The 26,766-nt window shown below is 32.2% G+C and overlaps 2 protein-coding genes across 3 annotated transcripts in view; one reads left to right on the top strand and one right to left on the bottom strand.

Annotated features, from left to right (window-relative positions):
• Positions 1-530: 530 nt before the first annotated feature.
• The window catches only part of LOC143044817 (ERI1 exoribonuclease 2-like), a 32,227-nt gene continuing 5,991 nt past the window's right edge, over positions 531-26,766 (bottom strand). Inside the window, exons 4-9 of the mRNA XM_076216994.1 lie at positions 26,635-26,762; positions 25,119-25,269; positions 5,801-5,901; positions 5,369-5,450; positions 4,075-4,163; positions 531-3,046 (exon numbers count right to left, since the gene is read on the bottom strand). Of these exons, the coding sequence (XP_076073109.1) occupies positions 1,559-3,046; positions 4,075-4,163; positions 5,369-5,450; positions 5,801-5,901; positions 25,119-25,269; positions 26,635-26,762 (2,039 nt within the window). The 3' untranslated portion in view covers positions 531-1,558. The remainder of the gene's footprint in view (positions 3,047-4,074; positions 4,164-5,368; positions 5,451-5,800; positions 5,902-25,118; positions 25,270-26,634; positions 26,763-26,766) is intronic.
• On the top strand, positions 12,649-18,954 carry LOC143044816 (uncharacterized). Of its 2 annotated transcripts, XR_012968787.1 has the most exons (3): positions 12,649-12,843; positions 15,002-17,838; positions 18,099-18,954. XR_012968787.1 is itself a non-coding variant. In XM_076216993.1 (2 exons), exon 2 carries the CDS (start codon positions 15,085-15,087, stop codon positions 16,573-16,575), a length of 1,491 nt encoding a protein of 496 aa, XP_076073108.1. In that variant the 5' UTR covers positions 12,649-12,843; positions 15,002-15,084; the 3' UTR covers positions 16,576-18,954. The 2 variants fall into 2 exon arrangements, 1 of the variants encoding a protein (XP_076073108.1); XM_076216993.1 differs by having other exon boundaries at positions 15,002-18,954.

Below are 26,766 nucleotides of genomic sequence, written 5' to 3'. Positions count from 1 at the left end.
TTATTTAATATAAGTTCTTTAATAATTCAAAAGTATGTTTAGAGCCAATATATTTTAATAAACAGCTTTTAACATAGGATTTTTTATTTTAGAAGGTGTGTCCCTAACACAATGTCCACTACGAAACGAAGTCATTAAAACTTCCTTATAAACAGTTTTATAAAATCAATGTAATTTTATGTTTGCAAGAGATATAAACATTAGGGTCTTACAAAAGAAGTGATGCTTTTATAACGGCAATTAAACTGTTGGTAAGAAAAATTGAGCACATCAAATGGACCAGAGTGATACCGTATTTTTGTAAATGTCCACTACGAAATGGGTCAAATCTCCTTCAGTAACTGGTTTTAAAATTATGAAAAAAACATCAGTGTACAGCTTAAATAACGCTTTGATGAATACAGTCAGTCTTGTTACTATTGCAATATTGGGGTTGTGAGAAAAAAATAAAACATGTGAATACACAATGTTTTTTTATAAAAAAATTGTCTGAAAAAATGAAAATTGAAGAAAATCACCATTATCCTGTTAGTTTAAATTCTAAATAACAGTTTGAGGCAATCTAATTTTGAAGACCTTGCAAACTGACCTATACAACTTTTTATTCTTTTGTTTCTAAGAATAAGTAAGCTATTTTATGAAATTGTCAAAGGGTCCTGTTTCAAACTACTATGTATCATTATCATTTGGGGGATCCTAAATTTCATGGATTTTGTTGGGATAGAAAAACCATGAATTTAAATGTTTCAACAATGTACAAATTTTCTATAGGCTTGTATGCATACTTTTATAAAACAACAAAATAAAATATCCACGAAAATGCTATTGCCGTTTCTTTATCCATAAAAATTTGTTCCAACAAAAATAAATGAATACACAGTTAGAAAAATTAATTCTCGATGAAAATCTCATTTATCTGTTTAACTGAGGTTGAACTGAAATGTTTTTAAGCAATTTATTTTTGAAGAATTGCACATAGACATGATAGACTTAAACAGCTTTGCATACTGTGGTTTCTACATTTTTTGTAATTGTCAGGGGGTTCTATTTCCAATTTTCTATAATGGTGGCAGTCATCTTGAATTAAGATTATTGACATCAAAATTACAAATTTTAGACAGAAACATAACACAAGAATCAGTGCATAAAATTGATTAAGGTTAAATGGTTTCCAATAGGAGATTGTTTAAAATCTGTGAGGCATTGAACATACAATAAATAAACATATAATGTGGATTCATTATTATTTGTTGGATACCAATTTTTTTGTGGATTTCATCGATCATGTGAACCACAAAATAAAAAATTAAGGAAGAACAGATTTTATATCGGCTTGTATGGGGGGACTTTGGCAAAACCATGAAATTAAATATCCATGAACATGCTATTTTTCCTTGATCCTCGAAAATAAGTACCAACGAAAATAAATGAATTCACATATAAGCTATCGGGCTGATCTTAAAATGTCCTCTCACTGACACCTTTTCAATTTGTACATAATTCCTATAGTCGCAATGAATTACAGAATTAAAAACAATAATTATACATCATTGTCAGTTTACCTGAAAGATGAAATAGAATTTGACCTCACTCCTAAGCTCTTTTTCTGACTAGATTTAGCTGAACTAAAGACAGGTACAAATGGTTTAGACAGAGTTCCATTTTGGGTAAAACTCTGACTTCTTCCATTGATTGTAGTAGGGTTTTCCCACTTGAAGAAGCCACACCCATTCCGATTACCGGCACTGTTATATCCGGACGCTCCACAGCAAAAGAAAAATCGTCCCATATTCGGACCAGGTGTCTGTGCCATTCTTCTTTTTGATCTTTTACCACATTTACATAGGGGTGGTGTCCCCTTCATTCCTGACGAGTTCCCAGAATTGTTAGTTTGTCCACTGAATGGTGTCTTGAATGTTACTAAAGTACTGGATGGGGTTTTAAATGTCGATGATGATAATGATGACAATGAAACTTTATTTCTACAATTTACTTGAGTATTTACAGGTGTTTTCAAAGAATCAGAATATTCCGACAAAGTTCTAGAAGGAGTCATTGTAACATCTTTTACATTTCTTTTGGATGTATTGGAATATGATGCTTTAACTAACGGTGTTTTGAGTGCCTCAGACGGGGGTGATGGTGTTTTAAACACAGGGAATAATGTAGAAGTTCTTCGAGAAATATCAGTTTTAGATTTCGGTGGTAAAATGAAAGGTGTTTCAGTTAATTTACAAGACTGAACTGTCCGTTGAGGTAATGGTGTCTCAGATCCACTGGAATTTTCTTCCACACTTTTTCGAGGAGATGAATAAAAATTTTGCACAGCAATTCCAACTGTATTGTTGCTATTCCTATAACTGTCCTCTGGTTTTTGATTGCACTGTTTTGGGGGTGTTCCTTTTCTGACCATTCGAATGCTGTTGCTCCTTATGACACTATTTTGTGGTCTCAGACAAGATTGTTTCATTGGTGACAAATTAGGGATTTGTGGATATGCTTCAGTGATTTTGAAAGGGGATATATGTTTTTTAGTTGTTGGAACTCTTTTTGGAAGAGGTACATTTACACTAACTTCTGTCAGTCTATTGATTCCAGCAGCATTATGACTGTTAGTAAATGCATTTGTATCAATTTCTGGATCAACATAGATTTGTGAAGGATTAAATGTTCCTGGAATAATTCGTTTAGCCTTCACCTTGGTTAACTTTTGAAGGGAAGGGGATTTTGAACATCGAATAGGTGATATTTCACTTATCAAAATTTTTGATGAGCAAGGACTTGCTAAAGGAATTCTACTCTTTCTCTTACGTTCAGGATTTTCCGTAGCAACACTAATTAGAATATTGTCCAATTCTTGACTGCTAGCCAAAGCATGATTCAAATCCTCATCAAAACATAATTCATAATCTGCAATGTCTGTCTGTTTTTGCCGTTTATGTAAAGGACTTTTTGATGGCGTTGGTTGTTTCCTTTGGTAAATCTTATGTTTGTTGGGTGTTGTTTGCTTTATTGGAAGGTATTTATCTCCACCAGGAATGTTTGACTGAAAAACAAAGAGGTGGAAATATTTAACACAATTAAAATATATATACCTTAACAATACATGTACAAGCTTTGAATTAGCAATTTTCTTCCTATTGAGTAAATTATTAAAAAAATGTGATAACAGATAAATTAAATAACACTTGAAATGTGAGGCCTTTAAAAAAATTGCCAAGGGTTCTGAGACCAGCTTAGCTTTGTCCACTTATACAGAAAAACAGAACAAAATCAAATTATTCATCTTATGATTTTGAGGTAGTTTTAATGATTTCACAAAGTTTATACTAAAGATTTTAGATCTATAACCACAAATTGCACCTAAATACATGAAATATTGACTGCAAAAAAATGTAACAAATTCATTGATTAGTAAGATGGATGTTACTTGTTGTCTTATAAGAACACACGTATAACTTAATGATTTGGTTAATTATGTAACAAACAAAATATGCACAAGTGGTTTTTTTCAGTCCTCAGAATCAACAAAACTTATATACTAAGTGATGGAAAAATATGATTCTTTTTGAAAGAAGGCCATTGCAGCCTGCTGTTTTCATATATTATCCCCAAATCAATTAGGGCTATTCCAGAAAAAAATGTATGGGAGGGTTGAAAGGCACATTATATTAATAATACATGGGTGATTGGTATCAGAGCAACTTTTCACACTATAATGCACTATAATTCTCAATTACAATTGTCTGGGTGGCGGGTGCTTACAAAAACTGCCTTCCAACCCCCCAATACATTTTTTTCTGGAATAGCCCAATTAGTCTATGTTTTGCTATTGGGTTTGAAAAACTAAAAAAAAAAATCACTCAAAAATCAATTAAATGTAATTGAGAGAATCAGTGAAAATTCAGTGGAATTCTGTCAAGCCATTTTTAAGGATTTAATGTATTAAAAAGTGATCTCTATGTGTAGTTACAAAAGGAAAAAAGAGGTACAATAGACAAACATACATCTATAGACGAGCTACAGCTTAAAATTATAATATTCATATAAAATGTAGACATTTACTTGTCATACCCCCTTCAGTGTTTTGGTTATATTTAGTATACAGCCATCTTGTATCATTCTGTATGCCAGTATTGCTGTGTTTCTGGAATCATGAAGACCTAAAATATAATAAAAATTCCTGATACAGACAATTCAAAGTAACAATTCTTCATAAAAGATTATGATCTGATTTGTAGTGGATGTTTGTTGATTTTTGATTTGTAGTAGATAATTGTTGAGTTCTGGATTGATGGGGATATGTGTTGGAATCTTTTTTGTTGATGTTATTTGTTTAAATCTGATCAGCAGTGGATATTTGTTGAGATCTGATGTGTAGTGAATATAAGTTGAGATCTGATGTGTATTGGATATTTGTTGAGATCTGATGTGTAGTGGATATTTGTTGAGATCTGATGTGTAGTGGATATTTGGTGAGATCTGATGTGTATTGGATATTAGTTGAGATCTGATGTGTATTGGATATTTGTTGAGATCTGATGTGTAGTGGATATATGTTGAGATCTGATGTGTAGTGGATATTTGTTGAGATCTGATGTGTAGTGGATATATGTTGAGATCTGATGTGTAGTGGATATATGTTGAGATCTGATGTGTAGTGGATATATGTTGAGATCTGATGTGTAGTGGATATTTGGTGAGATCTGATGTGTAGTGGATATTAGTTGAGATCTGATGTGTAGTGGATATAAGTTGAGATCTGATGTGTAGTGGATATATGTTGAGATCTGATGTGTAGTGGATATATGTTGAGATCTGATGTGTAGTGGATATTTGTTGAGATCTGATGTGTAGTGGATATATGTTGAGATCTGATGTGTAGTGGATATTTGGTGAGATCTGATGTGTATTGGATATTAGTTGAGATCTGATGTGTATTGGATATTTGTTGAGATCTGATGTGTAGTGGATATTAGTTGAGATCTGATGTGTAGTGGATATTAGTTGAGACCTGATGTGTAGACGATATTTGTAGAGATCTGATCACTGCTGATGTGTATTAAATATTTGTTGTGATTTGATGTATAGTGGATATTAGTTGAGATCTGATGTGAAGGGTATATTTGTGGAATTCTAACATGTAGTGGATATATGTTGTGTTCTGATTTGTAGTGATTATTTGTCTAGTTAAGTTTCGTATTGGATATTTGTTCAGTTCTATTATGTTGTGGATACTGGTTGTATACTGATTTTTTTTAACTGAAAATGTATCATTTAAGTCTTTATAGGATTGAGCCAGTTAATACTGAGTAGTATTGAGTGTATATATTACTACAGATGTGATTCAATCTTACAAACCACTAACCAGAATGCTCTCTTCCTTCAAAATCTATACCTAAATCTTTCAATGCACCATTTAAACCATTTGGTTTTCTGCTGTAAAACTTCTGTAATGAAGTATGTGTATGTGTTTAAATGTTTTTCCATTTATATTATTTTATTAAATAAAAAATTCAACTGATCGAGAAGTGAAACATTGCATTTCACTCAATGGAGTAGTAGAAACTATACATGTATTGAACCTGTTGTTCAGTGGTTGTAGTTTGTTGAAGTCGTTCATTGAAGGGCCAGTTAAATTAGCAAAATAAATGTAATACAGGCCTGGACTTTTGTAAAAGCATTACATAATCTAATGGATTGTAGAACAATTTCTGACAATTAAAGCAGGCTGGCTAGTTTTTACTGTATAGATCACAAAGACAAACAAAGTTAAACTCTCTTTTTCAAATAAACAAACCCTGTAGGTAGCTCTGAGATCTATCCAACTATTAAGTTGACATGGTCTTCCTATCTGTTTCCTTCTCAATTCATTATATAAACATACACCTAAATCCCAATCTGAAAGTAGAAAACAGGATTAAGTTTATTCTGGTCAATAATTAGTTAAAAATAAAAGCAACAATATTTTATAATGCCTTTAATTTGTTAAACTATTAAAACTATATAATTACATTAGATGTACATGTATGTTTCATTATAATACGTTATTCTGATTGGCTAACTGCAATCTTGCAATATTCCTTAATCAACTTCATCACACAATGAAATTTATCATTCATGATAAAACGAGGTCCCACAATAAAGTGCATGTGTAAATTATATAAAAACTTGATAAAAATCGTGTTTTCATGATCCTAGCTAAAAACTATAGGCTCTGTCTATGTGCATATCATAAACGAAGGACACACAGATGGATTCATGACAGAATTGTGTTTTGGTGATGCGTTTGTAGATCTTACTTTACTGAACATTCTTGCTGCTTAAAATTATCTCTATCTATAATGATCTTGGCCCAGTAGTTTCAGTGGAAAATGTTAGTAAAAATTTACAAATTTTATGAAAATTGTTAAAAATTGACTATAAAGGACAATAACTCCTTAGGGGGTCAATTGACCATTTTGGTCATGTTGACTTATTTTTAGGTCTTACTTTGCTGTACATTATTGCTATTTACAGTTTATCTCTATCTATAATAATATACAAGATAATAACAAACTAGAGGCTCTAAAGAGCCTGTGTCGCTCACCTTGGTCTATGTGGCTATTAAACAAAGGAAGCAGATGGATTCATGACAAAATTGTATTTTGGTGATGGTGATGTGTTTGTACATCTTACTTTACTGAACATCCTTGCTGCTTACAATTATCTCTATCTATAATGAACTTGGCCCAATAGTTTCAGTGGAAAATGTTACTAAAAATTTACAAATTTTATAAAAATTGTTGAAAATTGACTATAAAGGACAATAACTCCTTAGGGGGTCAATTGACCACGACTTATTTGTAAATCTTACTTTGCTGAACATTATTGCTGTTTACAGTTTATCTCTATCTATAATAATATTCAAGACAATAACCAAAAACAGCAAAATTTCCATAAAATTACCAATTCAGGGGCAGGAACCCAACAACGGGTTGTCCGATTCATCTGAAAATTTTGGGGCAAATAGATCCTGACCTGATAAACAATTTTACCCCCATGTCAGATTTGCTCTAAACGCTTTGATTTTTGAGTTATAAGCCAAAAACTGCATTTTACCCCTATGTTCTATTTTTAGCCATGGCGGCCATCTTGGTTGCATACCTGTCAACTGACCTGTATTCTGCGGGTGTGACCCGAGATTTTCACAATTCTGAGGGATCACCCGGAACACCCGCCGGGTCATTGAAATCACCCGGGAATTCCGAAAATGACCCGATTTCACCCGTATTTCTGAGCCTTGAGATAAGTAATATTCCTCTGAAATACCGGCAAATTCGTAATTCTAGAAGTTCATCTAGCTATGTAAACTGTCAAATTAAGTGACCCATTAAGTGCATGGCTTCACTTGACAGCTTTGGTGTCAAACACACTGTTAATTAACACCAATTATCTTAGCTTTAGGTCGTAAATAAATTGCACCATTGGTTTACAAACTGAACTAGAGTTACTTCCCCTTATTTGTCACCATTAAAAATTATTCCATTTATTTACGTTTTATGGGTGAAAAAGATTAAATTATAATAATATAAAATTCAAATACATATTGAAAAATAACTTTTCATTATTTTTATACCTTTATACAATTTTTTTTTAAAAAGTTGAAAATTATTTTTTACATTTATACTTCCTTTAACTGTATTACTATATTTTACCATAGTCTAATTTCCTTGAATGAAAATTAGTATGGTTAAAGGCTGCATAGTCAATAGTCTCAAACATTTAATGATAAAAAAATAGTCTCAAACATTTAAGAATTACGTTAAATTCTTGTGTTTGATGATTGTAGTATTTTTCCTCAAAAATAAAGCACATGAGACTGAGTTACACAAATTTATAAAAATCTTTAAAAGTGCAATGAAACAATATTTAATAAGATTTAAAATGACTTAACAAAGTGAACATGCATTGATGTTTTGGTATCTTTGATATACATTATAAGAAAATGTACAATAAATACTGAAATTCAGCTCGAAAAAGTTCGTACGCGTTATGACCTGAGATTTGATTCTTCAATGCAGGTCATGACCTGCATTTTCATCATCACAGGTTGACAGGTATGTGGTTGGATGGCCTGGTCATCGGACACATTTTTTTAAATAGATACCCCAAAGATGATTGTGGATAAGTTTGGATTAATTTGGCCCAGTTGTTTCAGAGGAGAAGATTTTTGTAAAAGATTACTAAGATTTACGAAAAATGGTTAAAAATTGACTATAAAGGGCAATAACTCCTAAAGGGGTCAACTGACCATTTCGGTCATGTTGACTTATTTGTAAATCTTACTTTGCTGAACATAATGGCTGTTTACAGTTTATCTCTATCTATAACTAGAGGCTCTAAAGAGCCTGTGTCGCTCACCTTGGTCTATGTGAATATTAAACAATGGACACAGATGGATTCATGACAAAATTGTGTTTTGGTGATGGTGATGTGTTTGTAGATCTTACTTTACTAAACATTCTTGCTGCTTACAATTATCTCTATCTATAACAGTACTTTCTGTGGAAAATGTTATTGAAAATCTTCAAATTTTAAGAAAATTGTTAAAAATTGACTATGAAGGGCAATAACTCCTTAGGGGGTCAATTGACTATTTTGGTCATACTGACTTATTTTTAGTTCTTACTTTGCTGTACATTATTGCTGTTTACAGTTTATCTCTATCTATAATAATATTCAAGATAATAACAAAAAAACAGCAAAATTTCCTCAAAATTACCAATTCAGGGGCAGCAACCTAACAACTGATTATCCGATTCATCTGAAAATTCCAGGGCAGATAGATTGTGACCTAATCAACAATTTTACTTCCTGTCAGATTTGCTCTTTATGCTTTGGTTTTTGAGTTATAAGCCAAAAACTGCATTTTACCCCCATGTTCTATTTTTAGCCATGGCTGCCATCTTGGTTTGTTGGCCGAGTTACCGGACATATTTTTTTTAACTAGATACCCCAAAAATGATTATGGCTAAGTTTGGTTAAATTTGGCCCAGTAGTTTCAGAGAAAAAGATTTTTCTAAAAGATTATTAAGATTTACGAAAAATGGTTAAAAATTGACTATAAAGGGCAATAACTCCTAAAGTGGTCAACTTATTTGTAGATCTTACTTTGCTGAACATTATTGCTGTTTACAGTTCATCTCTATCTATACATGTAATAATATTCAAGATAATAACCAAAAACAAAAATTTCCTTAAAATTACAATTTCAGGGGCAGCAACCCAACAACGGAATGTCCGATTCATCTGAAAATTTCAGGGCAGATAGATCTTGACCTGATAAACAATATTACCCATGTCAGATTTGCTCTAAATGCTTTGGTTTTTGAGTTATAAGCCAAAAACTGCATTTTACCCCTATGTTCTATTTTAAGCCATGGCGGCCATCTTGGTTGGTTGGCCGGGTCACCAGACACATTTTTTAAACTAGATACCCCAATGATGATTGTGGCCAAGTTTGGTCAAATTTGGCCTAGTAGTTCAGAGGAGAAGGTTTTTGTAAAAGATTACTAAGATTTACGAAAAATGGTTAAAAATTGACTATAAAGGGCAACAACTCCTAAAGTGGTCAACTGACCATTTTGGTCATGTTGACTTATTTGTAGATCTTACTTTGCTGAACATAATGGCTGTTAACAGTTTATCTCTATCTATAATAATATTCAAGACAATAACCAAAAACAGCAAAATTTCCATAAAATTACCAATTCAGGGGCAGGAACCAAACAACGAGTTGTCCGATTCATCTGAAAATTTCGGGGCAGATAGATCTTGACCTGATAAACAATTTTACCCCCATGTCAGATTTGCTCTAAATGCTTTGGTTTTTGAGTTATAAGCCAAAAACTGCATTTTACCCCCATGTTCTATTTTTAGCCATGGCGGCCATCTTGGTTGGATGGCCTGGTCATCAGACACATTTTTTTAAACTAGATACCCCAAAGATGATTGTGGATAAGTTTGGATTAATTTGGTCCAGTAGTTTCAGAGGAGAAGATTTTTGTAAAAGATTACTAAGATTTACGAAAAATGGTTAAAAATTGACTATAAAGGGCAATAACTCCTAAAGAAGTCAACTGACCATTTCGGTCATGTTGACTTATTTGTAAATCTTACTTTGCTGAACATAATGGCTGTTTACAGTTTATCTCTATCTATAACTAGAGGCTCTAAAGAGCCTGTGTCGCTCACCTTGGTCTATGTGAATATTAAACAATGGACACAGATGGATTCATGACAAAATTGTGTTTTGGTGATGGTGATGTGTTTGTAGATCTTACTTTACTAAACATTCTTGCTGCTTACAATTATCTCTATCTATAACAGTACTTTCTGTGGAAAATGTTATTGAAAATCTTCAAATTTTAAGAAAATTGTTAAAAATTGACTATGAAGGGCAATAACTCCTTAGGGGGTCAATTGACTATTTTGGTCATACTGACTTATTTTTAGTTCTTACTTTGCTGTACATTATTGCTGTTTACAGTTTATCTCTATCTATAATAATATTCAAGATAATAACAAAAAAACAGCAAAATTTCCTCAAAATTACCAATTCAGGGGCAGCAACCTAACAACTGATTATCAGATTCATCTGAAAATTCCAGGGCAGATAGATCGTGACCTAATCAACAATTTTACTTCCTGTCAGATTTGCTCTTTATGCTTTGGTTTTTGAGTTATAAGCCAAAAACTGCATTTTACCCCCATGTTCTATTTTTAGCCATGGCTGCCATCTTGGTTTGTTGGACGAGTTACCGGACACATTTTTTTAACTAAATACCCCAATAATGATTATGGCTAAGTTTGGTTAAATTTGGCCCAGTAGTTTCAGAGAAGAAGATTTTTCAAAAAGATTATTAAGATTTACGAAAAATGGTTAAAAATTGACTATAAAGGGCAATAACTCCTAAAGTGGTCAACTGACCATTTTGGTCATGTTGACTTATTTGTAGATCTTACTTTGCTGAACATTATTGCTGTTTACAGTTTATCTCTATCTATAATAATATTCAAGATAATAACCAAAAACAGAAAAATTTCCTTAAAATTACAATTTCAGGGGCAGCCCAACAACGGAATGTCCAATTCATCTGAAAAATTCAGGGCAGATAGATCTTGACCTGATGAACTTGCTCTAAATGCTTTGGTTTTTGAGTTATAAGCCAAAAACTGCATTTTACCCCTATGTTCTATTTTTAGCCATGGTGACCATCTTGGTTGGTTGGCCGGATCACCGGACACATTTTTTAAACTAGATACCCCAATGATGATTGTGGCCAAGTTTGGTTAAATTTGGCCCAGTAGTTCAGAGGAGAAGGTTTTTGTAAAAGATTACTAAGATTTACGAAAAATGATTAAAAATTGACTATAAAGGGCAATAACTCCTAAAGTGCTTAACTGACCATTTTGGTCATGTTGACTTATTTGTAGATCTTACTTTGCTGAACATAATGGCTGTTAACAGTTTATCTCTATCTATAATAATATTCAAGATAATAACCAAAAACAGAAAAATTTCCTTAAAATTACAATTTCAGGGGCAGCAACCCAACAACGGCATGTCCAATTCATCTGAAAATTTCAGGGCAGATAGATCTTGACCTGATGAACAATATTACCCCTGTCAGATTTGCTCTTTATGCTTTGGTTTTTGAGTTATAAGCCAAAAACTGCATTTTACCCCTATGTTCTATTTTTAGCCATGGTGGCCATCTTGGTTGGTTGGCCGGATCACCGGACACATTTTATAAACTAGATACCCCAATGATGATTGTGGCCAAGTTTGGTTAAATTTGGCCCAGTAGTTCAGAGGAGAAGATTTTTGTAAAAGTTAACGCAGGACGACGCCTTTCGGCCAGGTGAGCTAAAAAGAAACAAATTGTTCTGCTAGATTTTTCAATAAGAAATCAACCATGCAGATTTTTCAATTAATTCCAAATGGAAACACTTCATGTGTTTTTACTTGTATCAAATTTGATTAACCTAATACCCAAAAGGGGAATATGGCTTTTAAATGTCAGAAGACAGCAGATATGTTTTATGTAAAATAAATTACAGATCTTACTGGTTTTTAATGTATATTCATTGTCTTATAATTTTTAGTGGTTTTTTTCAAATTGCTCATCATGTAGTAGAATTGATTATGTGAAATAAGAGAAATGTAATCTGAGAACATTGTGACAGAAAAAAGTTTGGTTGACCTATCTACCCTTTATGTGAAACAAAACTAAAATATATGTAAATAACCACAAAAGTTATCTAAAATATTCTGATAAAATGTATTAGAGTAACCTCCCATTAAACACATGTATAATGTAATGAATTATATTTGGAAATATAAAATATATTTATATGACAAACAAATGAAAAGAAGTGACATATATGACATCTCTTTCTGTTTTTTTTTTTTTTTTTTGTCTTTATACTTTAGATTAAACATGTATTTCTAATGCCTAAACTTGGGACATGATATCAGCAAATTTGATCAAAGATTAAATATTGAAAACAACAGGCTAAATAATTTCTTTCTTCCGAAGTTAAATTATTTATATACAGTGTCAACTTTTTAAATACAACTAACTGAAGTAAATACTCTCCTGAACAGTCCTAACTCATAATTATGTATCATATTCACAGGTATAATCAGTCATTTAAATGTGTACTGGTTACTTAGATCAGGTATAAACATGTATCAATTAACTTCCTGGTAGGAAGACATTGAGTTTTAAAGGAGACACAAAATGAAAGCAAAAATCAAATGTTAACAGATGAAGTGGTACTGACTCAAAACAAGAGGTATTAATTAGAAAATTATTGATTATTGAAAGTCAAATCATCATCAAGATAACATTAAGTGTTTTAAATTTATTGTATTTTTATTGATAAATCTTCACTTATATGTTTTCATCAAATACATAAATTTATGTATGCCAAAATTCTGTATTACTTTTCAAATATATTTTACATATAAAAAGCTTTAAAATGGAGGCAGTTTATATAAATGTGCAAGGTGTCAAGTGACACATAGCTGCTTGCAACTAAGTTATTGTGTCTCTGATAAATAGTAAGCTCATTTTGCATTTATGAAAAAAAACATCTCCTAATACTGCAATGAATAAATTCTAAGGGAATATTGGTTACTAACAGTTGACAAATTAATTCTTCTTTGAATTTCTTGATGTTTGAGAATTTCTCAGAGACTTGAGAGACAGTTAGCATGAGTTAGGTCAAACAGAACTGTTATATGATTTTTTTTATATCATAAGTACATTTCAATCCTGCATTATGATTATAAAAGTCATATATATGTACTGTACAGAAAAGTGTATGAGGATAATGAGTGAAAAAAACTTGTTTAAAGAGAAGTTTCACAAAGGGTAAGAATCGACCATAAGACTTTAATGCATTTTCTTTTCATTTAGACAAAGATACTATGTATTGCACATAGAAATATATATAGTTGTAATATTATCAAAACAAAATATTTTCTTTTTGGTATTTCACATAAAAATTTACTAAGTTGTGACTCCTCAATTGTGCTTTTTAAGTTTTAGTGTCTTTTCTTTTTTGTGGCCACTTTATCAAAATGTTTTGTGTCCAGAGATTCAATACCAAACTTGAAACATTTTGTTCGTAGATTGAGGTCAAGGTTTTCCAAAAGCTTTTAAGTCTAAAGTAGCAGCTCTTAAGACCCTGTGTTGCTCGTCTGCATTTTTAACTTGATCACTTTTTACTTAAAGCAATCACCAAAGGGAACTAACTCTATTAAGAAATAACTGACATTTAAGGTAGATTCATGGTATACCGCCATCTTGGATTGCACAATCACGGTACAAAATCGGTCTAGTTATTTGACTCAATCTGCAAATTTGGAGACAGTTTGCAATTTAATGGTTATAGACTGTTTATTTTTATAAAGAAAACTTGTTAATTTATTGTTTCTTTTAAAACATTTCAACAAATATCAAATATTTTGGTTTTTAAAATCATTGTTTTCAAATGAGCCATTTAAGGGAAGATAACTCTTTCAGCACAAATTTATACTGGGCTAATAGGGAAATTTTTTATTTTTACTTGTAGCAAGAAAAACAAGTTCGGTGACACTGTTTTCTTTTTATTTTCTTAAAACATATAATGAAACCTATCTTCTCACAATTTATATCAATATTCTATCTCATAGAATTTTTTTTATGCACACTTATGTGTTTTTTCATGAACAAACTAACCAAATTTAGTCAATTTTCAACGACTCATAGTTTGAAAAATAGCACGGTGACCTATACTTTTTATTACATTTTTGAAAAAAGCATAAAAAAATCTTCATTTTGGCAAATTATAAGAAAATTCTGTCTCAAAAAATATATACTTATGATCTACCTTAAAGTAATGTAACCATTTTTATATATCTTAATCCTGATTATAATTTTTTCCTTTTCAGAAAACCTTTCTTTCTATCCACTTAGGTTTTCAAGATAATAGTCACAAAATTATCAAAAATGTTACAAATTATCATTTAAGGGCAATAACTAATATAAAGAGTCCACTGTTGATTTCAGCCATTATGGCATTGTCTTGCTAGTCATTTGTGCTTTTTAAATTTCTATCTAAACGATGTATACAGTTTTCAAGATGATATTTAAAAATTGGGAAAACCGTCATTAAGGGCAATAACTTTATTTATTATTTATACTTTTTTGTATTTGGCAAAACTTTTAGGAATTTTGGTCCTCAATCCTCTTCAACTTCGTTCTTTTTTTGGCCTTTTTAACTTTTTTGGATTCGAGTGTCACTGATGAGTCTATTGTAGATGAAACGCGCGTCTGGCTGTATATACTTAATTTAGTCCTGGTATCTATGATGAGTTTATTTATAAAGGAGTCGTTAATTGATTTCAGTTATGCTGCCTTATTTGCTGATCTTTTCTTGCTGATGAAGTTTTTATCTTCTATTACAGTTTTTAAGAAATTAGACCAAAACAGAATCATCATGTGATATTGATATCAAAAGTGATAAACCTTCCTTGACTGAGGGATCAAAATGGAGTGCAACAAACATAATCAACCGCTCAGCTTGTACTGTCCAAGTCATTTAATGCCATCGTGCGATGTATGTATTTCCACTAGCCATTCAAAATGTAATGGAATAACAAGTTTAGCTAGCGTAGTGGAGAAAACCAAAATTGAAAACTCCAAAGAATCTGTAGAGAAAGACATTAACTATTTTTTATCTATTCTTGACCAATTAGTGACCAGCAAATCAAAAACCATAAAAACAGGAGAAAATCATTGCATAGGCATAAAGAAATCAATTAATGAGATTAGAAAGGAAACGAACAAACATTTGGACCACCTAGAGGAGAAGTTATGTCAAGAAACTGATATCATCTGGAATCAAGAAAGATCAAAAGCAACTGATTTCATCTCAGAAATTGAAGGGAAAAGGGAAAACTTGAAGGAGATGAAAGAACATTTACAAACAGTAACAACAAATACTTCAAAACTGCAATCCTTTCTAGGTGTACATAAGATTGAACAACAGGTACATCAATGTCAACGCTATATTGAAGATCTAGAAAATGATGAGAGGACCAAAGAAGTTGACATAAAAATGAAGCAAAATGATGAAATAGAAAACATAATAGGCAAATTAGTTTCAATAGAATCAGTTGGAGAAGTTTCAGTTGTTAAGACAGAAATAAACTTGAATAGAGAAACAAGTTTGAGGAGGAAAGCACAAGTAAAATCACAAGAACAATCCAACATAAACAACATGACAATGAATATTGAGACAAAGATAAAGATCAACATAGAGAAGACTATTTGTGACATGATTTGTCTGATTGATGGAAGATTTATAGTAGTGGAACGGTGGGGTAAAGTTAACCTACTTAGTTCTGATGGCAAACTTCAGAAACAGTTACCTATACCTGGTGAAGCCTTCAGTGTGACACAGATCAATGAGGACACTATTGCCATAACTTATTACAGTGAGAGAGCCATTATACAGATCTTCAACATGGATAATGAAACAGTTACCAAAGTTATCAAATTAGGAAAACTATGCCATGGTTTATCATTTTCAAATAATTCCCTGGCTGTAGGTTTGAATAAAGATGAAATCCGTATTATAGACTTGGAAGGAAATACATTGAAGTCAATACAAGTTCAGAGTGAATCATACCTGTATCATCTTGTTTACTGTGATAAAAGAGTAATCTTTAGTGACTCAACAGGTAAAGCAGTATACTGTGTTGATGATTCAGGTAAACAGATCTGGGAGTATAAACAGGATTTAATAGAACCACGTGGACTTTGTATAGATACTTATGGTAACATTATTGCAGCAGACTGTGACTCTCATAGAATTATAGTAATATCAAAAGATGGCCAAGATAGTAAAGTACTGATTAGTAAGGAGGATGGACTGGAGTATCAAAAGTTAATCTGTTTTAAACATAATGAGTCTTCAGGTTTTATTTGTGAATACAAGGGCAGATACTTGGCCAAATTTAATTTGTCATGTGAATAACATATTTACTGAGATATCACATGAATATTGTTTTCTATGTAAGTAACAAATCTAAAAACAGTGGTAATATTTATAGTGTGAAGTATGAATGTGAGAGTTATCATGTAGGACATGTGGGTAGATATTTGTTTTTGTTGTGTTGTTGGGTTACTGTCTAATTAATGTTCACAACACATATCCTGATATTCCTAAGCAGTGATACTTGGTGTGAAGTTTGAATGAGTATTAGGTAATGTGTGTAGATACTTGTTTTTATTGTGTTGTTGGGTTACTGTCTAATTTTAAAATGTCAACATCAAATATCCTTATACTCCTAAGTGGTGATATTGAGTGTGAAATTTGAATGAGTAATTAGTAAAGTAGATGTTAGATTTTGTTGGGTTAACATTATGGTCTAATTGATGCCAACATCAAATATCTTTATATTCCTTAGCAGAGATAAATTTGAGAGATCATGTTGACATGTGTGTAGATGTTTGTTTTTGTTGAATTGTTGGGTTACTGTCTAATTAATGTGAACACACATATCCTTATATTTCTTATTAATGGTATTCAGTGTGAAATTTAAATGTGAGAGAAAACAAAAGCAAGTGTGAAGATGCATGTTTTATTTTACTGTTAGGTTACCGTCTAATTAATATCAACAACACATATTATTGCATTTCTGTAATGAAGCCAATGCACTTTACCATAAGGAACTCCCTTTGCAGCTAAAAGGTTCTTAAAAAATAATTTCATGGAATAGAACGTTGATATGCACTACTATTTTATTCAAAGGTCAAAGCATAGGGCTGTGTGGCATATTTTCAATATTTAAATGCCCTGAACTTGTTTGATTTTAAATTTAAACTAAAATTGTGTACCACCCCTACCTTTACTTTTAGCCCATTTCAGAATTTATTTTTTATTGCAATAGTATGTTTTAATACTGGTAACAGTCCCATGTTGTGTCTTTCTGAGATGAAACATATAGATCATATCTAGGAACAAGTATGTCAACAAATCAAATTATCTATGAATATTATATATCTCCCCAAAAAAGGCATGGTTGAAGAAACAGCTGTATTTACAAAGTGCAACCTATATTTCTTTGTTATGGTATTAAATGTGAAAATTGAATGTGAGAGGAAATATAGGCAAGTGTGAAGATGTATGTTTTTATTCTTATGTTGGGTTTCTGTCTAATTAATGTCAACAACACATATCCTTATATTCTTTTGTTATGGTATTTGGTGTGAAGTTTGAATGTGAGAGGAAATATAGGCAAGTGTGAAGATGTATGTTTTTATTCTTATGTTGAGTTTTGTCTTTTTAATGTCAACCACACATATTCTTCTATTCCTTTGTAATGGTATAAAATGTGTGAAAATTAAATGTGATAGGAAATATAGGCAAGTGTGAAGATGTATGTATGTTTTTATTCTTATGTTGAGTTTTGTCTTTTTAATGTCAACAACACATATTCCTATATTCCTTTGTAATGGTATAAAATGTATGAAATTTAAATGTGATAGGAAATATAGGCAAGTGTGAAGATGTATGTTTTTATTCTTATGTTGGGTTTCTGTCTAATTAATGTCAACAACACATATCCTTATATTCTTTTGTAATGGTAGTGGTATTTGGTGTGAAGTTTGAATGTGAGAGGAAATATAAGCAAGTGTGAAGATGTATGTATGTTTTTATTCTTATGTTGAGTTTTGTCTTTTTAATGTCAACAACACATATTCTTATATTCCTTTGTAATGGTATAAAATGTATGAAATTTAAATGTGATAGGAAATATACACAAGTGTGAAGACGTATGTGTTTGTTGTGGTGTGGGTTATGTGTGAAGACGTATGTGTTTGTTGTGGTGTGGGTTATGTGTGAAGACGTATGTGTTTGTTGTGGTGTGGGTTATGTGTGAAGACGTATGTGTTTGTTGTGGTGTGGGTTATGGTCTAATTTAAAATGTCAACATCAAATATCCTTATACTCCTAAGAGCTTATATTTGGTATGAAGTTTGAATGTGAGAGTTAAAGAAGACAAATGTGTTGATGTTTGTTTTTATTGTGTGGTTAGGTTACTGTCTATTCAGTTATTTCAATATTAAATGTCCTTATATTACTTAGTGGTTATATTTGGTATGAAGTTTGAATGTGAGAGATACTGTTGATATGTGTGTAAATGCTTGTTTTGGTTGCTGATCATTTTGCTGTTTGCAGTTTTTCAAAGTTTTGGCAAAAACAAATCCCATAATTGGTTATTTTTTTTAATCTATTTACAGAAATAATTTTGATCATTTCATTGAGATTGGGTTTCTTTATTGATTGCCATTTTGCACTTGTTTTTGATTCATAATCTTTTTCCTGTAATTAAAGTGCCTTCCCATTATAGTTTGTTAATCCTGAGCGCCATCCCAATAACTTAGGGGGGCTCGCGGATATAAATCATTTTTTTTTCCCAATATAGGATTTCATTATATTTTTCCATAAAAGATCATAATATACTTAGCGCAGACTCATAGATATACACATAATGGCTTTTACAATATACTACCCAGGTAAATATACATGTATTGGAACCTATTTGCAGACCCTTTGCCGATTTTATTGTTTTAAAAAGTGCAATTAAAAAAAGACGAAATAACTTTTATTCAAATTCGTATGCATAATAAAAAGAAGTAATGCACAAGAGCTTGAAAGTCTTTTAATCTTTTTGGTGCATTTTAAATAAGTCATTTCAAAACATTACGTCAAACAAATGAAACCGCTAAAGTTGAAAGTTTTCTGTTACGTGAACCATCAGAATTCGTATGATATTGTATTAAAACTGATTTTTCAGGTTCATAGGTTTTGTTTTATTTTCTATTCTATTGCATTATTCGCATATTTACTCATTTCAGCAAGTCAGCATGGCGGCTCCTTAGTTACAAAATGTCAACTTTGGATTTGACAGAAGCTTATGAGAAAATATGTAAATTAAAAATGGCAATTGTTGGGTTTGAGAATTTAAAGAATTAAAAAAAAACATTTCTAGCAGTTATTCACGAAATAACCTACGCAAGCAACATATTTATAAAAATATTTGAGCTTTATCTAACAGGGATTAAAAAGAACAGCCACACACACAGCATACCCACCCTAGCTTCAGTTTTTTTAATGACCATATTTGTCCTATTAGAATCGAAATAATTCATGGAAGCTATAGATTGTTGGAAATTTACACATGGCCTGGGCCGTGATATTCGTTAATTTTATCCATGCCATGTGTAAATTTCCAACAATCTATGGCTTCCATGAATTATTTCTTAAATGAAATATAACTAGAGGCTCTCAAGAGCCTGTGTTGCTCACATGTTACTGTATTTACTGATGTCGGCCATTTTGGTTGGTAGGCAGGGTCATTAGACTCTTTCTTAAAACAAATACCCTAGTAATGATTGTGGCCAAGTTTTTTTTAAATTTGGCCCATAGTTTTAGAAAAGAAGATTTTTGTACAAGTTACAAAAATGACGAAAAGTTGTTCAATATTGACTACATATGTATAAAGGACAATAACTCCTTAAGGGGTTCGCTAACCATTTTGGTCATGTTTGACTTATTTGTAGATCTTACTTTGCTGAATATTATTGCTGTTTACAGTTTATCTCTATCTATAATATTATTCAAGATAATAACCAAAAACAGCAAAATTTCCTTAAAATTACCAATTCAGGGGCAGCAACCTAACAACGGGTTATCCGATTCATCTGAAAATTTCAGGACAGATAAACAATTTTACCCATGTCAGATTTGCTCTAAATGCTTTGGTTTTTGAGTTATATGCCAAAAACTGCATTTTACCATTATGTTCTATTTTTAGCCATGGCAGCCATCTTGGTTGGTTGGCCGAGCCACCGGACACATTTTTTAAACTAGATACCCCAATGATGATTGTGGCCAAGTTTGGTTAAATTTGGCCAAGTAGTTTCCTTTCGGCCAGGTGAGCTAAAAACGGCAAAATTTCCTTAAAATTACCAATTTAGGGGCAGCAACCCAACAACCGGTTGTCGGATCCATCTGAAAATTTCAGGGCAGATAGATCTTGACATGATAAACAATTTTACCAACATCATATTTGCTCTAAATGCTTTGATTTTTGAGTTATAAGCCAAAAACTGCATTTTACCCCTATGTTCTATATTTAGCCGTGGCGGCCATCTTGATTGGATGGCCGGGTCACCGGACACATTTTTTGAACTACATACCCCAAAGATGATTGTGATTAAGTTTGGATTAATTTAGCCCAGTGGTTTCAGAGGATTTTTGTAAAAGATTACTAAGATTTTTGAAAAGTGGTTAAAAATTGACTATAAAGGGCAATAACTTCTAAAGGGGTCAACTGAACATTTGGGTCATGTTGACTTATTTGTAAATCTTACTTTGCTGAACATTATTGCTGTTTACAGTTTATCTCTATCTATAATAATAATCAAGATAATAACCAACCAGATGCTCCGCAGGGCGTAGCTTTATACGACCGCAGAGGTTGAACCCTGAACGGTTGGGGCAAGTATGTACACAACATTCAAGCTGGATTCAGCTCTAAATTTGGATTGTGATTAAATAGTTGACACAGCATAGGTTTCTGACACAGAATGAATGTGTTCTAATGAACTTAAAATTTTTGTTTTCTCTTAGAGCAATTCACTATGCTGTTGAATATTAATCCTCTCAAAACAAGAATGTGTCCTCAGTACACGAATGCCCCACTTGCACTATCATTTTCCATGTTCAGTGGACCGTGAAATTTGGGTAAAAACTCTAATTTGGCATTAAAATTAGAAAGATCATATCATAGGGGACATGTGTACTAAGTTTGAAGTCGATTGGACTTAAACTTCATCAAAAACTACCTTGACCAAAAACTTTAACCTGAAGCGGGACAGACGGACGGACGAACAAAAGGACGAACGAATGGACAGACGGACGGACGGACGCACAGACCAGAAAACATTATGCCCCTCTACTATCGTAGGTGGGGCATAAAAATGTTTGAAGAAATTTTCTTTTTTATTTATGAAATTTCAAATGAGAAAAATTGAACCCAATTTTTTTAATCACATCCCCCTTTCCCTTATTCCAAAACTAATCTCAATTAAAATTTCTAATGGAGTTTGCAACAATAACTACTCATTTAAATACATCATAAAATATTAAGATGTAAAAAAACTGCTTGTTATCACTGAATGTTATTTATTATAATTTATCAGTTGGTAGTAAAAAGTGAATATACATTGTATATTGTATATAACAAAGATTTAGGTTGATTCTGGACAAAGAAAGAAAACTCCAATTAAAAAAAAATCTTGATATTGCACAATATTTTGCAATTAGATATTTCTTGCTTACTATTCTGGACAAAGAAAGATAACTCTAATTAAAAAAAAATTTGCTATTTCACAATATTGTGCAATTAGATATTTCTTGCCATTGCGCAATACTGTGCAATTGAAAAGACTTGCTATTGCACAATACTTAATATAATAATTTTAGATCCTGATTTGGACCAACTTGAAAACTGGGCCCATAATAAAAAATCTAAGTACATTTTTGGATTCAGCATATCAAAGAACCCCAAGATTTCAATTTTTGTTGAAATCAGACTAAGTTTAATTTTGGACCCTTTGGACTTTAGTGTAGACCAGTTTGAAAACAGGACCAAAAATGAAGAATCTACATACACAGTTAGATTTGGTATATCAAAGAACCCCATTTATTCAATTTTTGATGAAATCAAACAAAGTTTAATTTTGGACCCCGATTTGGACCAACTTGAAAACTGGGCCAATAATCAAGAATCTAAGTACATTTTTAGATTCAGCATATCAAAGAACCTAACTGATTCATTTTTTGTCAAAATCAAACTAAGTTTAATTTTGGACCCTTTGGACCTTAATGTAGACCAATTTGAAAACGGGACCAAAAGTTAAGAATCTACATACACAGTCATGACAGTTAGATTCGGCATATCAAAGAACCCCAATTATTCAATTTTGATGAAATCAAACAAAGTTTAATTTTGGACCCTTTGGGCCCCTTATTCTGTTGGGACCAAAACTCCCAAAATCAATACCAACCTTCCTTTTATGGTCATAAACATTGTGTTTAAATTTCATAGATTTCTATTTACTCATACTAACGTTATGGTGCGAAAACCAAGAAAAATGCTTATTTGGGTCCCTTTTTGGCCCCTAATTCCTAAACTGTTGGGACCTAAACTCCCAAAATCATTACCAACCTTCCTTTTGTAGTCATTAACATTGTGTTTAAATTTCATTGATTTCTATTTTCTTAAACTAAAGTTATTGTGCGAAAACCAAGAATAATGCTTATTTGGGCCCTTTTTTGGCCCCTAATTCCTAAACTGTTGAAACCTAAACTCCCAAAATCAATCCCAACCGTTCTTTTGTGGTCATAAACCTTGTGTCAAAATTTCATAGATTTCTATTAACTTAAACTAAAGTTATAGTGCGAAAACCAAGAAAATGCTTATTTGGGCCCTTTTTGGCCCCTAATTCCTAAAATGTTGGGACCAAAACTCCCAAAATCAATACCAACCTTCCTTTTGTGGTCATAAACCTTGTGTTAAAATTTCATAGATTTCCATTCACTTTTACTAAAGTTAGAGTGCGAAAACTAAAAGTATTCGGACGCCGGACGATGACGCAGACGACAACGCCAACGTGATAGCAATATACGACGAAAATTTTTTCAAATTTTGCGGTCGTATAAAAACAGCAAAATTTCCATAAAATTACCAATTCAGGGGCAGCAACACAACAACGGGTTGCCAGATTAATCTGAAAATTTCAGGGCAGATAGATCTTGACCTGATAATCAATTTTACCCCATGTCAGATTTGCTCTAAATGCTTTGGTTTTTGAGTTATAAGCCAACAAGAATGTGTCCAAAGTACATGGATGTCCCACTCAATCATTTTCCATGTTCCATGGACCGTGAAATAGGGTAAAAATCTAATTTGGCATTAAAATTAGAAGGATTATACTATAGGGAACATGTGTACTAAGTTTCAAGTTAATTTGACTTCAATTTCATCAAAAACTACCTTGACCAAAAACTTTAACCTGAAACTTCCACTTTCATTTTCTATGTTCAATGGACCGTGAAATTGGGGTCAAAAGTCTAGTTTGGCTTTAAAATTAGAAAGATCATATCATAAGCAACAAGTGTACCAAGTTATAAGTTGATTGGACTTCAGCTTCATCAAAAACTACCTTGACCAAAAACTTTAACCTGAAGCAGAACGAACGAACGAACGGAGCCACAGACCAGAAAACATAATGCCCCTCTACTTTCACAGGTGGGGCATAAAAACTGCATTTTACCCCTATATTCTATATTTAGCCGTGGCGGCCATCTTGGTTGGATGGCTGGTCATCGGACACATTTTTTAAACTAGATACCCCAATGATGATTGTGACCAAGTTTGGTTAAATTTGGCCCAGTAGTTTCAGAGCCTCAGAGGAGAAGATTTTTGTAAAAGTTAACAACGACGGACAATGGACGACGGAGGACGCCGGACGCTAAGTGATGGGAAAAGCTCACTTGGCCCTTCAGGCCAGGTGAGCTAAAAATTAATTATAAGTATTGAATGCTTCTTTTTGTAACTTCATAGTGTTGTAAAATCATTGTGCGCACATTATTAAAATGAAGCACTTCAGTGCTTCATACAAAATGTACTTCGGTCAAGGCTTTTACACCCCAATGAAGTTACAAAAAAGAAGCATTCAATTCTTAATTGAAGGCAGTTATCAAGTTATGTCTATGCATTCAATATCTTGAAGGCAATTTAAACATTAAAATCTTTACATTTGTGGTTATTGCTTATTTTGACCAATGATTTCAGAACGTTGTTAATATATGTGTACAGGGGAAAACACTGATAGTTTTCATTAATCTATGAAAAATTGGTACCTAAGAAACAAAATTCTCTCTTGACTTTTCATAGCTTTATCATTGACAAGTTTAAGTTCTCAAAAACTATTAAAAAATAATTAAAATTTTATAAGACTTATCATTATACATGTAAAAGATTTATAAAAAGAAAAATGAGGGTCAATGGGCAAATTACTTTAAGGCATTCAAATGAATAACACCAGAGGATTCCGAAAATCTGATAAATATCCCAAAACATGACAAGTGAACTTCCTTTTTCCAGTCTAAAGTTCTATCTTATTAGGGACGACATCAAAAGTTCAATGTAGGAAAAAAAACTTAATTCACATATTTTTTCACTGACCCCCCCCCCCCCCTCTCTTAACTTAATTTGGGAAAAATTGATTTTCCTATATGGATATAGGTAAAATCGATTTTGGATTAACAAAACTTGCAGCAATATTGACCCCCCCTATCCCCAAACTATTTGATTTAAGTTTTTTTTATCCTACATCGATCTTTTGATGTCGTCCCTTAAATATAACTATTGATGTTGAATAACAGCTGTCTGATTCACTTTGATCATGTTGATAGTTGTGTAAACAAATCATCTTTCTTACCTGACCATGTGACTATTGTTGCTAGGTGACATTTTTCTGTTTCTGTTGATGGTTGGGAAAACACAACACATTTTTTCTCTTTAAGAGAGTCCAACCAGCGCACAAATTTCCTGACACATAGATTTAATGGAATACCATTGTCTACCTGATCCTGTAAAATATAAAATATCAAAAATAACAAATTCAATGGTAAATTCAAAAAGAGTATGTTTATATAAACTGACAAAACCGAACATTTGTTTTGCCAAATTCTTCATTATCCTGACACAGACATTTTCAAGGTGGTAAATGGAGGGTTAAACCTGGTTTAATAGCTATCTTTAGGTAGTAGACCTAGGGTAAGGGGAATAACTCGTACACATACACTTGGTGCTATTGATGCGTTTTATTACAGCCCTTAATTTCAAGCATCTGTGTACACAGATCGTTTACCTTGGATACTGTGACAGACGCTATTTAACAACAATGAGAGGTTTGTTCCAATCTAAAATTAAATCCAAGCGGTCAAACTTTTTTAAAACTATCAACCTCCCACTTATATGATTGTTGGATATTGTTCGGTTATATTGACAAATTCTGTGAGCTACCCAATCAGACATAATCGATTAACATGACAATCATTGGAATCTAGCAGCCAAAATGGTGTAAACATACAGTGTCTTTTTTATGTTGTAATGTTCCACTATTGTTTCAGATAAGGGTAAAGATTGGTACCTATTAAAACTTTTAAACCAGCTGCACTAGTTTGCTCCGACTGTGCAAGGGCTATATAGCCAGTCAAGGTCGTTAAAAACTTCCATATACATTGTATTTGTTTGCACTTAGTCAGAAATTCGAATCTGATTGTTTTTTGATGTGGGTCATAAGTGTATCTTGTTTTTTTTATATAGATTAGACTGTTAGTTTTCTGGTTTGAATGGTTTACACTTGTAATTTTTGGGGCCTTCCTTAGCTTGCTATTCGGTGTGAGCCAAGGCTCTGTGTTAAAGACCGTACTTTGACCTATAATGGTTTAGTTAAAATTACAAATTGTGACATGGATGGAAAGTTGTCTCATTGGCACTCATACCACATCTTCTTACATCCAATCATAGATAATTTAGATATATACATAATGATGTACAATCAAACAAAATAATCTAAACAAAAACATATAACTAAATCAAACAAAGACCTACAAGTTTATTTTAAACAATATTCTATTCTAATAAATTGAATTGGATTGGGCAACAGGCATAGCCTATGTTAGCCCTCTTCAACTAAACAAGGATTTCCTGTATAAAACTTTTACGATTTTGAAGTTGTGAAAATACTTCAATACAAAGTAAAACTCTATATCATATCTGTTTAATATGTTAAGCTGTAGGGTTCTTGTTTTGTACTGCCAATGATCCATTTCACCATAGAATGTCATTGGACATCATGGTGTGATCTGTAAATCTCATTGTGACCTCCACTTAGACCCCCTGGTTGTTAGTCTCTAAATCAGCCATCTTGGATTCTAGTAATGACATACCTGTGTTATACCAGTCAGCTGTTTACAGAATTCACTCAGGTTTGGTGATTCTTGTGGTTGCACATAAAACTGAAATTCACTTTCTATCTTTCCTGTAGAAGTGTTCAGTAATACTGCAGGAAACTCAACTGA

The sequence above is a fragment of the Mytilus galloprovincialis genome, chromosome 9, assembly GCF_965363235.1.
Source record: "Mytilus galloprovincialis chromosome 9, xbMytGall1.hap1.1, whole genome shotgun sequence".
NCBI classification, from domain to species: domain Eukaryota; kingdom Metazoa; phylum Mollusca; class Bivalvia; order Mytilida; family Mytilidae; genus Mytilus; species Mytilus galloprovincialis.
This window is presented reverse-complemented; position numbering and strand designations above follow the sequence as displayed.